General features: G+C 37.7%; 1 protein-coding gene across 1 annotated transcript; it reads right to left on the minus strand.

The window, feature by feature from the left end:
• Positions 1-932: 932 nt before the first annotated feature.
• Positions 933-12,882, minus strand: LOC135467662 (dnaJ homolog subfamily C member 5-like). Its single transcript, XM_064745455.1, has 7 exons — positions 12,819-12,882; positions 12,505-12,705; positions 7,996-8,077; positions 7,317-7,373; positions 6,523-6,675; positions 5,893-6,024; positions 933-3,594 (listed from the first exon to the last, which is right to left on the minus strand). Exons 2-7 carry the CDS (start codon positions 12,528-12,530, stop codon positions 3,421-3,423), a joined length of 624 nt encoding a protein of 207 aa, XP_064601525.1. The 5' UTR covers positions 12,531-12,705; positions 12,819-12,882; the 3' UTR covers positions 933-3,420.

The raw sequence follows: 12,882 nt of genomic DNA on the forward strand, positions 1-12,882 counted from the left end.
AATTGGCCTTCTGGAAAAAAACTACAAACCCCCTCAGCCATGGAGGCAACACCAATTAAATAAATGTACTAAAGACCCATAGCAACAAAGTTCAGCAGACTAATGCGAGAGAACAAATTTATTGAGGTGAATCTATAACATGATTGTATAGTAAGTAACAGTATTATATCTACAGATGACCTGGGTTATTTTCAATCTTAAAGAGACACCAGTAATACCAGATCAAGTGTCAGCTACAAAGTAAAACAGCTTAATCACAACAGTACACATGCCTAATTACTTATTCACATGCCAAATTACTGGACTGTTGAATCTTTGACAAATAGATGTTGAACTGTGACAGAAAGAAAACTTCACTTAATAGTAGTTGGCTTGACTTGTGAAGTATGTGTAATGCCACTGTGACAGACATATTAAACTTTTTCATTTGTGCTGTTAAAGGTAATGAACAATGAGATGACTCAGAAGACAGAGACAAAACTGTTCCAAGTACCTTACTATAAGAGTTATGCACAGACATTGGCAAAATGGCTCACTGATCAGGCGAAAAAATATATGAACAACCTGTAACTTAGTTTTTACAATTATGTTACCATGCCCTCTTCAAGCATTTGCATAATGAAATCTAGGCATTCATTCTGAAAATTTTGTAAGAATACTTCATGGCCTAATATTTGTTCTGGTTTTAATCATGAATATTTTTTGAGGAAGGAAGCGCAAAGCAAACAATGAAGTTCATATTGTACAAAATCTTTACATCACAATGTATCAACACTGTAAAACCTTAAAAGCCAATTTTTTTACTAGCATCTGACAGATACACACATCTGTAGGTGACTGCTTCAAAGCTCAGCTAACTTGTAGATCAAGCGTCAAAATATTTTATTGTTAAGTCCATATATATATATATATATATATATATAGAGGTTTCACTTAATTTCTTACAGGTTACAAAATTGTGGTTTCTTAAAGGCCATTTCATTAAATGTAAGTTTTTTTTTCTTCAAGGACTTCAATATCGTGTCTAGTTTAAATATCAATTACAGGATGTCATGAAATGGCACTTCTGTGATATTACAAGTGAGAAAATAAAAATCCTAAAACAATAAATAATCATAAAAATAATGAATTATTAACACCAGTGAATAGGAACAACCTTAAGGGGGCAATGTAAACAGTCAAAGGGTAATACATGGACAATAATCACAGCAGATTCACACATGGCCGATTAGACACATGAAGGCCAAACAAGCAACGAAAATAATCAAAAAAATGCTGCTTGTGGGGGAAGCAGCTTACTTTATTATGCCGTAGTATTTATGTGGGTCATAATGAATATTTTACGTGTTCCCTGGACAACAAATATTGGGGTGGAATGTGTCTGATCTGATTATTAATGCTACCTCAACCAAAAATTAAAAAACCAGAAGTAAAAATAAAGTACAAGAAGACATCACAAAAGATATACAGTAATTTCGGTTGCTTTGATACCCTTGCAAAACTCCAAGGGTATTACAGAATATGTGAGCAGGAAACCTGATCGAAAATTCATCAAGATCCTATGATTCTGCAAACATAATTATTCAATGTACGGTTTTATTTTTACAAACTGCAATGCTTTCTATTTTTTGCAAAATTGTTGTCAACAAGCCCGTTAGTATACAAGATTATGGAAGTATTCTTTATTTTAAGCGTAGGTTTATTGAAAATGTACACAGTAAGCTGGTGGCTTATAGCCAAGTGTTCTTTCTGGTATTTTTAGTATACATCTTTACAACTGTTGAACGCAACATACAGAAATGTCTATCACTCATTTCAGAAAATTACAGAACTTCTGTGGTTTATTTCTAGCCAAAAATAAGCTACAAGTTGCTACAATTTTATGCCAAATCAGTTGACAACAGAATCTTATAATACACAGGGATCGTGTCTATTTAATTCCACAAATGTTTATAATTGTAGGCCAGCTAACCAGTATGAAACAACCCGAATGCATCATTATGTCATTTGTCTGTTTTGATTCATCCACACTGGTGTAAGTTTGACATGCTTTTAAGGTCCAAACAATTGTCTAACTTGTTAATCTACATAAACAAACGTAACTAGGTATGAGAGCATGAAAAACTATTTATCTGACGATCAAGATCTTATCCATCATGATTATGACTACTCGCTTCTCAGACCTTTACACTGTCTTTTAAATGGATATCTCTCAATATTAAAGAATACCTCATACTAGAGAACATCATTTACACACATCAACTGATTATTCCACTGTTCATCATTTGGGGTGGAAGGTGTTGAATGGGGAGGTCTCCCGGCACAAAGCCAAGGATCCAGGGGTGACCTAGGACATGGAAGTGCCAGAACACCAATGAATTTGAGATGCACTTTCTGGGAGTAAAAAAAGTCACGATATATGTACCAAGCTTATGGACTGATATATCCCAAAACCAAATAAACAAGCACACATATATACAAGACAATGAATGCGGACATCAGATGCTAACAGAGTAGCTTCCCTGCTGATTGTCAGCATCAGAAAGGGTCCCCAGATACTGATACGAGCATGCTTCAATTATATCAAAATTAGTTTACTTTGGGAGCTGATGATAAATGTGGAAACACTTGTATTGCCATAACAGCGCAACTAATACTTGGGATTTCGGCTCACACTCCTCCATGACTGGTCAGCGATACCAGCCTATTCAAATTACCATAATTGCTCTTTTTCAGTTTGAAACATCAGAAAGTGTCAACTGCGGCAGCATTTAAAAGGTGTTCACTGAATTTCCTATTTCATGCAATGGTAATAGTGCACCCACAAACATGAAGATAGTTTCATCAATATCATTTTCTATATTGCACCCAAAACGCCTTGAAAAAGCCATTAATCAGACCTGCAACAGTCTACATATATCCTGTAAACCTCTAGAATTCCCTCCACCCTTACGTAACACCAGCCTCATGTTGAGCTCTGATTTTTCAAAACAGACACGATCTCCCAATTTAAAAAGCCTGTATAATAGTTAACATAACAAACTTCAACTTGGATTTCTGACGTCCTTCAAACTTGTGCACTGTTTTAGCAGAGATACACCTTAAAGCAATGAAAACTAGAAAGAGAAAAACTAATGTGTTGCACATCTTCATCAAGACATCAATTGGTACAGGCACTCTATTGTACAGGCGATTCGCATATATGTACACACATTAAATACAAATAAGAAATTAGGCCACATATTACAGTTCTAAGTTAAAATATGTGTTATTTCTCCAGCATCAACATAATAATGTTTTATTTGCTTATTTAATGAGGATTAACCTCAGCCTGAGGCTACATCGCTTATTCCCCTCAGGAGAGAGGGAACCAGTTAGCCACATAACATGGGTAACTCTCTATGTTAATGGCTACTTCAGTTAGGACTCTGCTCCATAGTTCTTTGTTTCTTGAACTTTCAGGGTTGTCGACTCATCTGGAGCAGGAAGGGGAATGGCTGCTGGTTCTTGAGGCTTGTCTCCGGTACTGTTCACAGCAACAGGCTGAGATGTGATAGGAGAGTCAGAGCCAGGACTGTTGTCACTGAATTCATCCTGAGAAATACATACAGTTGTGTTAGAAATCGTTAAGGAATATCTCAGCACATTCAAAGCTTCCTCCAAAGTTTATAACATACATGTTCAACATTTTAATTCATTGTGACGAAATGCCTTGATATTTTCCTCGTTGCCTCGAAAGTCTAAAACACTGCATATGATTCACCCTAGTTAATTAGGTCATGCTATCACTCAGTTGCATTTTAAATATAAGGAGATTTATAAGAGAAAATGTAAGAGAAAGACAACAGTGTGTGTACATCCAGGTATATGTCATTAAATTAGATAAACAGGGCTTTGTAACACTTTTAAATACCTTAATTCAAAGCTCACTGGTTACGTACCAGACGACCACCAGATAGTATCGATCTCTGAAGAGTATACATTGCTGTGAAAGGCATCACTAATTTGACACAAAGTACACAGACAGTGTTCGCACAGAAAACACAGTTCAAGTGGATAGACCCAACTGAAAAGATGAAAGGCCTGATCTGCCAGTCCCCCAACAAGAATACAAACCATGTAGATTTAATCTGACACCTGGAGTCATTTCCAGATGCAGGACCTAAACATATATATGTTTATTGTCCTAATAAAGGTCTAAAGTAATCCGAACAATTGCCAAATTCTCATATGTATCAATTTATTTATCACTCTCAAAAGGTATGCTCAAAAGTTACGAATGATGCAGAGTATGACACGGTATCAGTAAATACATCAACAGGTCCCTAACACCCATCCCTTGGAACCTCACTCAGTTCATTCCAACTGCAATTAATTTGAACCATCTTGACAAACTCTTCAGTTGAGCGTTTGTGAGGCAAAATATGCAAAGTGTGCATAGGTTTGTGGATTGCAAAAATGAAGATTGCATGCAGAGCAACTGCCATAGGTACTGGCTTTAGAAAGCTTGTATGTATCCCGCTGATAATATATTTTTAAGCAGCTTTTCCAAATTATCGGCTGGCCTACAGGTAGATATACTGATGAATGAATGATTACCCACTATGCAAAAACTTTTAAACCAGGTGTCATCTTTAATGTGGCAATAGAACCCTTAATTCCTTGAGAAGCATGGCTTGATCAGCATAAGTCTCCAACACCAGACTTGAATTGGTCAATCCAAGTTAGATTGGTTTTTTTTTTTTGATTGGTGTTTTATGCCGTACTCAAGAATATTTCACTGATACAACGGCGGCCAGCATTATGATGGGTGGAAACCCAGCAGAGCCCGGGGGAAACCCACGAAGATCCACAGGTTGCTGGAACACCTTCCCACATATGGCCGGAGAGTAAGCCAGCATGAGCTGGACTTGAACTCACAGCGACCGTATTGGCAAGAGACTCCTGGGTCATTACGCTGTGCTAGCCAACTGAGCCACAGAGGCCCTGATTGGTCAAAGACCCCTATAGTGAATGGAATAGTCACCAAGTGCCACTCACAGTATCAGTTCATCTAGTAAAATCACTATGGGTTACAAATGCTTCGATACTAACTTTGTTATTTTCTGTCCAAATTTCTCCCTCTTACCTCATTTCTCCTTCTCCCTCATTTGATGTTTAAAAAGTATTTTAGTATTTTCCTTCCGTAAATTGAAAAAAACATACATCGCATGTAAAGTGATGTTTATGAATCTACATCTGCTTTTGGATGTCTCCCTCAACTTTCAGCCAACCCACACCACATGTTGTTATGATAAAAATGGACTCAAAAGTGAAAGAACTGGAGGTCATTCGCTAGCCACTTCACATACTCATCCACGTCCGAATGTTGATTGTGTCAAATGCCTGACTTGTAGGCATGGGGCAATGATGTGGGCTGAAAATCTGGTAATTACACACGTGCTTAGTCCCTCGTCATGGACTTGGTGTTGTTTTTTTCTTTTTCTTAAAATTTTTTTTACATCTTGACTTTCATCGCAACATCGAGTCCATCTTTGCCCCTTACAATCCTTCAATGGGACAAAAAGTGAACCTTTAAAAACCCAGCCGTCTATCTTGTCTCTCCCCATCTTGCGAAGCTGGTGAGACTCACTGAGGTGTGACAGACGCATGGACAGCTGTCACTGAATGACTACCTTTAATCCCCTACTCCCCACAGAGAGTGTACAACTTGACAAAAGTCCTCGCAAGGCATCGTAGTATACATTTTCTGAAGGTGTGTTTGAAATTTTTGAGAAGGTACAGTAAGTGATTCATGTGTATGACATGAAGAAAAAACCTAACCCCAGAAATAACCCAAAAACTAGAACCACATCAGTTAGAGAAACAGCAGATGTACAACTAGTCACTTACGTGTAAATTAGCATAATCCATATCATCTTCTGGAGGTTTGGGCCGACATTTCCCGCAACAAAAGTTACAACAACAACAGCAACAACAGCAGAAGTAACAGCCAGTTATGATACCACAAAATATCATTAAAGCCTGGAAAAAGAACATAAGATATAATTACTTCCTCTATATCACTGGAGACACATGAGTGTCAATACAAGAACGTGATTAAAAGTATGATAATAATAATGTAATGTAGCTGCATGGCGATAGTCAGGTAACAGTTGCTGAGCAGCAGAAACATGGCTAAGCACCTACTAAATCTTGACCAGGCCAGGAGCTGGCAACAGCTGTACAAAAATGTACAGCTTTAACAGTTATACCTTACCTACCAACAAAAAGAAAGAGGACTTTAAAGTTAGATACCTGAAGATCTTATGATATCCTCGATAAATTTTTTAAAGAACAATTTATTATATCAACCAAAAAGGGTGAGAATTTTCAAATCACGTACCTGAAGATCTTACTAGCCTCAGTAAAATTTTAAAGTTCATTTGTCCAAAGTTATTTGGAATTTGAATGTACTTTTAAACATTTATTTTAACTAATACCTTAGCATTGGCGAGTCAACTCATCATTACAAAAACTTACCTTACACCATCCACTCGTCAACACAAAGTAAGTGTTCACATTTTCCTCTCCAAACTGTTCAGCTATATACAATCCCAGTGATCCATACCGGTCATATATTCCACGCTTGGTAGGGTCACTCAGCACACTGTTTGCATGGTTAATTTCTTTGAACTACAGAAGACCGTACAAAAGACTATATTAGAAGCAAGATCATTAAAAGAACTCAGCATTCACAGATGCACAAAGCAAAACTAGATGCAGCCATGTTGGTTGGATCTTGCAGATGCCAATTGTAAATCATCTCGATCGTTATCATTTTAGCTTGCATTTGAGATTTTGACACTGACATACTTTAAAATGTGTCATTTGACGAGTCTGATGTTAATCATGAAATGAATGCAGGCCATAAACTGAACATTAAAACCACTTCAAGTGATCTATCCAAGAAAACATATTTGAGGTACAAGTGAAACAATAATATACAGCCAATAAATTTCTATATAGTCAAGTATTACACGCAGACATGGTCATGCTTGTAAGTGCTAAATGAGAATGCTACACACTACATTACAGATTCTAACATTGAAACCTTGTAAGAAATAAATCAGAAGTTCTTATCCCTTTAGAATCTTTGTGATGTTATTCCGTCAACTTCTACATGCCTCTTAATGAGCGAATGTTAAACACTTTACTTAATAATCATTTGTTTGTTTATCTTGAGTTACATCATTAATTCAGGAAATATAATAGAATTTTCAGCTGTGAAACATTGTACCGACACTTACAGATAAAATGCCAACATATACACTTACTTTTTCAGCACTGTTAGGGTCATCTCTGTTTTTGTCTGGGTGATATTTCAGGGCAAGCTGGAATCAAAATTATAATCAGTTTCAACCTGGTTGTGTTACAATTATCGTATCAGTATTTATTTGTACAGTTGTGCTTTACTTTCTTACATTTCACTGTTCAATCAATTTAAGAGTGAAAAAACATAATATTCAGGACCCATATTCTCCTGAGTTAAACAGACAGTGAGTGGTATCTTACTGTAGTTACAACAAAATAATACACAGGCTCATATCAGATCTTTCCACAAAATTAGGATTGTATGTTATCATACAGGACCGTCTACAAAACAAACAAAGGTCGACAAGCGGTATGTGCAGCATGTTTTGGTATTATGGTAATTACCCAATACAATACATTTTTTTTTATGTATTTACATTAGTACGCATAACAGTATTTCGGCTCATGACTTCACAACTTCACTGATCAAGAGTTAGTGCTCCTATACTGCTCCTTCAGTGTGGGTTTTTTTATTTATTTATTTGATTGATCTTCGAAGCCATACAAAAGAATTTGTTTTGCTATTTTACATTGTTTAAAATGTCAGAAATTTTAATTTTTGCAATATTAAGCAGAAACATAAGGGCTACTATACACATACCACATGCATATGACACAAAAACTGATACAATTCCAACTTACACGTCTGTAGGCTTTCTTGATATCATCCTGGTTAGCTGTTTTTTCTAGGCTCAATGTATTATAGAGAGTGTCCCCAGATCGCCTGATGACAAAAGCACAAGACAAAAATATAACTCTTACAATTTGTTAGAACAATATTGTTACTTTACATTGTCATAGTTACACCTCAAAAGAAACTTCGTACACTGACAACAAAAGTCTTTCCATTAGTATATACCACATAAGTCAATGACATAACAAACTGAAGATACACACATTAATTTACTTATTTAGTTGACTGATTTTTTATTTTTTTATCTGATAGGTGTTTTAGGCCATACTCAAGAACATTTCACTTATATGATGGTAGACAGCATTATGGTGGGAGGAAACCAAGCAGAGCCCAGGGAAAACTAACAACACTCTGCAAGTTGCTGGAAGTACTTCCCACGTATGGCCAGAGAGGAAGCCAGCATGAGCTGGACTTTAGTTCACAGCGACTGTATTGGTGAGAGGTTCCTAGGTCATTGCATCACACAGACATGCTAACCACCTCAGCCACGATGGTCCCTTCAGTTGAACCATGTTTAATCATGTCATACCTTAGTTACTCAATTCCAAGATGAATATTTCACTTGTCAAATATCATATGTTAGATCCATGGGAGGTGGAAAACGGGTAGATTTATAACAAAAAACGACCACACCCCGCAAGTTACCTGAGAAAGCTCCTGATTTAAAGCCTTAGACAAATCACCACACAGTAATTAAGATAAATGGACTTGCAGCTAAGGCTGTTTGGTGGGCAACGGCGGCTAAGCCAGCAAGGGTACTAACACATCCATATTCATACACCAATTTGCACATGTATGAAAATGGCTGCAGCAGCAGACTTTTTTCGGGTACACCGGCTGAGAGGTAGGTGCATATATGCATTCATGTACCCCTAATTTCCAACCCTGCAACAATCAATGGCATAATCCTACACTGAGATACTAAGAAGATTTAATTACAAGCAGAAAGGGTGAAATGTCAAAGTTCAAGAGTGCTTTAATGAAGTGAACAATAGTGAACAACTGGTGACGATGGTTAATTAAAGCCATACCAACTCAGTCCTGGTTAGTACAATGTAATTATAATATCTGACTAAACTCTGGCCTTCAGACAAAACAGTTTCACAGAGCTCTGCACTACTCATCAAGACATTTTAACATGACATAACAAGGAGCCAACCAACTTTCAAGTTAAGTATGAGGCAAGTTGGTGAAAAAACAAACTGGCAGCATCTGGTTTCAAGAATATGCCATATTCAGAAAATTCTGTTTAGTTTCACCATGGAGGTACATATGGAAGGAGGAACAACTTGCACGGTCACCAACCGGCCAGCCATACCCACTGTGCCTTTCAACTCTGAATGATACCTCCCGCTGCCAGGCAGCCTTTGATGTCCAATGTATGATACCGCGCTTCACAGAGTGCCCGCGAGCGGGGCTAGAGTGAACTGCCTGGCTTGGGATCCCACCATGAGCAGTAAGTTGGAGTAAAAAACGTCCAAATTCTGCGCACAACAAACTGTAGTAAGGTCACATTTGTGTGTCTAAGTGAGCATTTTAATCACATTTATGGGACTATTGTACCATAAGATACAGTATGTAAAGGACAATGATATTTATTGAGCTATCAGAAATTTTTTTTAATTTTTTCACTATTTTCCAGCCTACATGGTGTAATAAAATTATGTTTTGCAGCTAGCATTAGTTTGTGCCATTTACCTGGTGCTGGCAGATTATGGGCCCCAGAGTTCAACTTTTTTTAAATGGTTGAAACTTCAGAAAATTGCCCTCTTGAAATACATGGACCTTTTTCAAAAATATCCAGAATTGGTCATGTTTGAGTTCCATAAACCCACATTTCAGCACAACTAACAATCTATAGTTTAGAAAAATAAGATCACGGAAATACTTAACTGAATGTGCACGTGGCAATTTAGGGCATCATAAGCAGTTTCATAACAAGTTTGATATTTGTAAACACTACATTCCTATATTCTCGAAGAGAACTGCTGGTCGACATAGGCGCGCATGCGCAGTACCCACTGATTTTAAAAGTATAGCTCATTAAAGAGGATAACCTGCTATGAACGCCTCTGCCAAACGATTTTTAGCTTTCTGCTAATCTTTGTCCATATAACCTGTGAACCAATGCTTATGGAGACATTTGCAAGGGCTGAATCTACAGTGTACCACTGTGGCAGGGGTCAATAAACTTTGGTGTGTAATGATTTCCCAGCTTGCCAGCTGCTCTAATGACCGTATATGAATCTAACACACACTGATGAGCACAACTAGCTTTGCTTTGCTCACAAGAATGAAGAGTGCATGACGGGGAAGAAACTTTCTGTGGTTTATGCTTGGCTGGTGCACATGGTATAAATAGCGAACCACTGCCAGCACAGATCAGAACTTGGGGCACAGACTCGTTCTTGCATCACTGGAGTGATGGTTTCAGAGCCTGGGCAGATTGACGGGCTTCGACACCTGGGAAATAGCAGGTACCCTACAGTGTGTTCGGGGCACGGCTTTGGTTTCAGCCTGAAGGCTCAACGCTGATGACCATGGGGAACGTGGGAGTAACTGAGTGGGTCGGCAGTGACAGCTTCGACGCTGTAGGTCTTTGGAATGGGCGACTGCGGGAGGAGGTTAACATTGGGGAAGACCTCGCTGGACGCAACTTGTTTCCTCGATTTACTCATATACTTGTATGTTCAATTAATAAAGCGGTCATTTATATAATCACTTTATTTTAGTGTTGTTGTTGTTATCCTGACATTGGCCCTCTGGCTCTCACAAAGGGCTGAGAAGTTTTATCTTGTTGACGAGCCTTGTGTAGACGGAGCTTTTTAAGGTCTTCTACACTACCAAATCATGGACCATAGCTCGGCACGTTACAGGTACACTGAAATGGAATATGGGCAAATCCAACTCCCATCAGACGGGAATGTCGTCCTTGTTAAAAACTCCAGAGTCTTAATAATATATATATATATATTTGCAGCATGTTGTTTTATGATTATTTAAAAATTACCCTTTATGCTGAAATCTAATAAACGGAAATTCGACACGAAGTGGAGTTTCCTTTGCACTAACGGCCAATAGGCCTATATTTTATCCAGATTTTATAAAGAGTTTCCAGGTGAAATGGTCCAATGCCAATATACCTACTTCAAATTATAATCACTGATACAGACAGAATGGGATGGAAATGGTCATATTTTTGTCGAAATGACAAAGAAACAGACGGAAATTCAAACGTGATTAGTATGTCATGGTGAAATAAATGCATCACATTTCAATCCACTGCATTTAAGCACTGTGAAAAAAAAATGCTGAAAATTATTCACATCAATTACCAGAAGGGCACTATCAATGAAATCAATGAAAAAGTTATCAAATTGATGAAAAAGTCTACATATTACAGCTGTTTCACACTTTGTAAATATACATATAAAACACTTTTCTAGTGTTTGGACAAAAATATGTGAAGTATCTCTGGCACTGATGATAGGCTTGTACAAATGTATACATGTAATATCTTCATTTGCTTGGCAAAGGATGTTAAAATATAACAAATAAGAAATTGCCGTCTTCATAAGGCACACAAACCATGCAAGTGCGGTTATTACTATTCACCTACCAGTAGCATGTTTTGTTTATAATGTTATTTACTTTTATACATGATACTCCCAAGGAAATTGGCAAAGTGGTTTGACATCCATACCGATGTTCTCTATTCATTATTCGCCGCCTGAACAGGAGGGGCTCTGTTGTGAGCAAGCGAAGCATGACTGGTTGCATTCTGAATACCTTTTACCCCGTGTGTCAAAAGCTGCTATAATCTTGAGAGCGCACGAGCAAAGACCTGCCACAAGGCAGAGAGGCTAATCCCCTGTTAAAACAAAGCCCGAGTCCTGCTGTGTCGGTATCGTACATTGAACACTTTGAAGAGTCTGAATTATTCCTCCTTCTATATATATCTCCATGGTTTCACCGAATAGTTCCCACATAACAACAGACATGCTTAATTAACGGTTTGATCTGAGAGACAATGACATTCTCAATTGATATATTTTCATAATGTGACTGTTGATTTTTATGCACCAATAACCAAGAAGGAGGCATTCAGTGACCATTTGGAGAAAGCATTTGATGAACTGCGCGAGAATGAAGCTGAACTTTTGTTTCATTAAATTAAATGTAAAATCGCCAATGCTATCTTTTTTGACTAACACCCCTAAGGCTATAAAGTTAAGTTATGCCAATTGTGTAGTATTTTCTCTCTCTGGAATGAGTACAGACGGCAAGTTGAATTTTATGATGTCCATGCAGACGTCAGTCCGATGTATGTGCCAATGTCGCCTGAAAAGCGACCTCTTTGAAATACAGAATGACATCTGTGACATCTGTGATATAAATATAGGCCCAATGCTTGTGCATCATTACCTAGCATATTTCTGTAATTTCGCTATACTCACGAATAAGACCTGGGTCTAGTCGCCATTATCCGTCTTCTTTGTTATCTGATCTTCAGATTAAACGACACCATGGGAAGGAAGATACTGCAGGAACATAAAATACTGACAAATGATGATCAGTGATCGATGTAAGAACGACTCAACGAGGAAAGTCAGTCAGCCGGTCGCTGAAGGGCCTCTCCACGCAGCGTCAGTGCACTCCTATGAAGGATAAATAAAAAAACGATTATGTGAAATATTCCGGGTACTGGGCGGTCATTACCGAAGTTTAAGGTAGTAGATGTAAAATTTGAACAAAGACACAGATAACTAACAGGAAACGCGTTTTTCTTTCATCTACAAGATTGAAAAGGAGCAAAAATTAATAACACCCTAAGG

The sequence above is a fragment of the Liolophura sinensis genome, chromosome 6, assembly GCF_032854445.1.
Source record: "Liolophura sinensis isolate JHLJ2023 chromosome 6, CUHK_Ljap_v2, whole genome shotgun sequence".
NCBI lineage: Eukaryota > Metazoa > Mollusca > Polyplacophora > Chitonida > Chitonidae > Liolophura > Liolophura sinensis.

Coding starts and splice junctions, on each gene's coding strand:
- LOC135467662 (XM_064745455.1), bottom strand. CDS start 12,530: ATGGCGACTAGACCCAGGTCTTATTC. Junction 8,078..12,504: donor ACTAGACCCAGGTCTTATTC/GTGAGTATAGCG, acceptor TTTTGTCATCAG/GCGATCTGGGGACACTCTCT. Junction 3,595..5,892: donor TGGATTATGCTAATTTACAC/GTAAGTGACTAG, acceptor TGTATTTCTCAG/GATGAATTCAGTGACAACAG.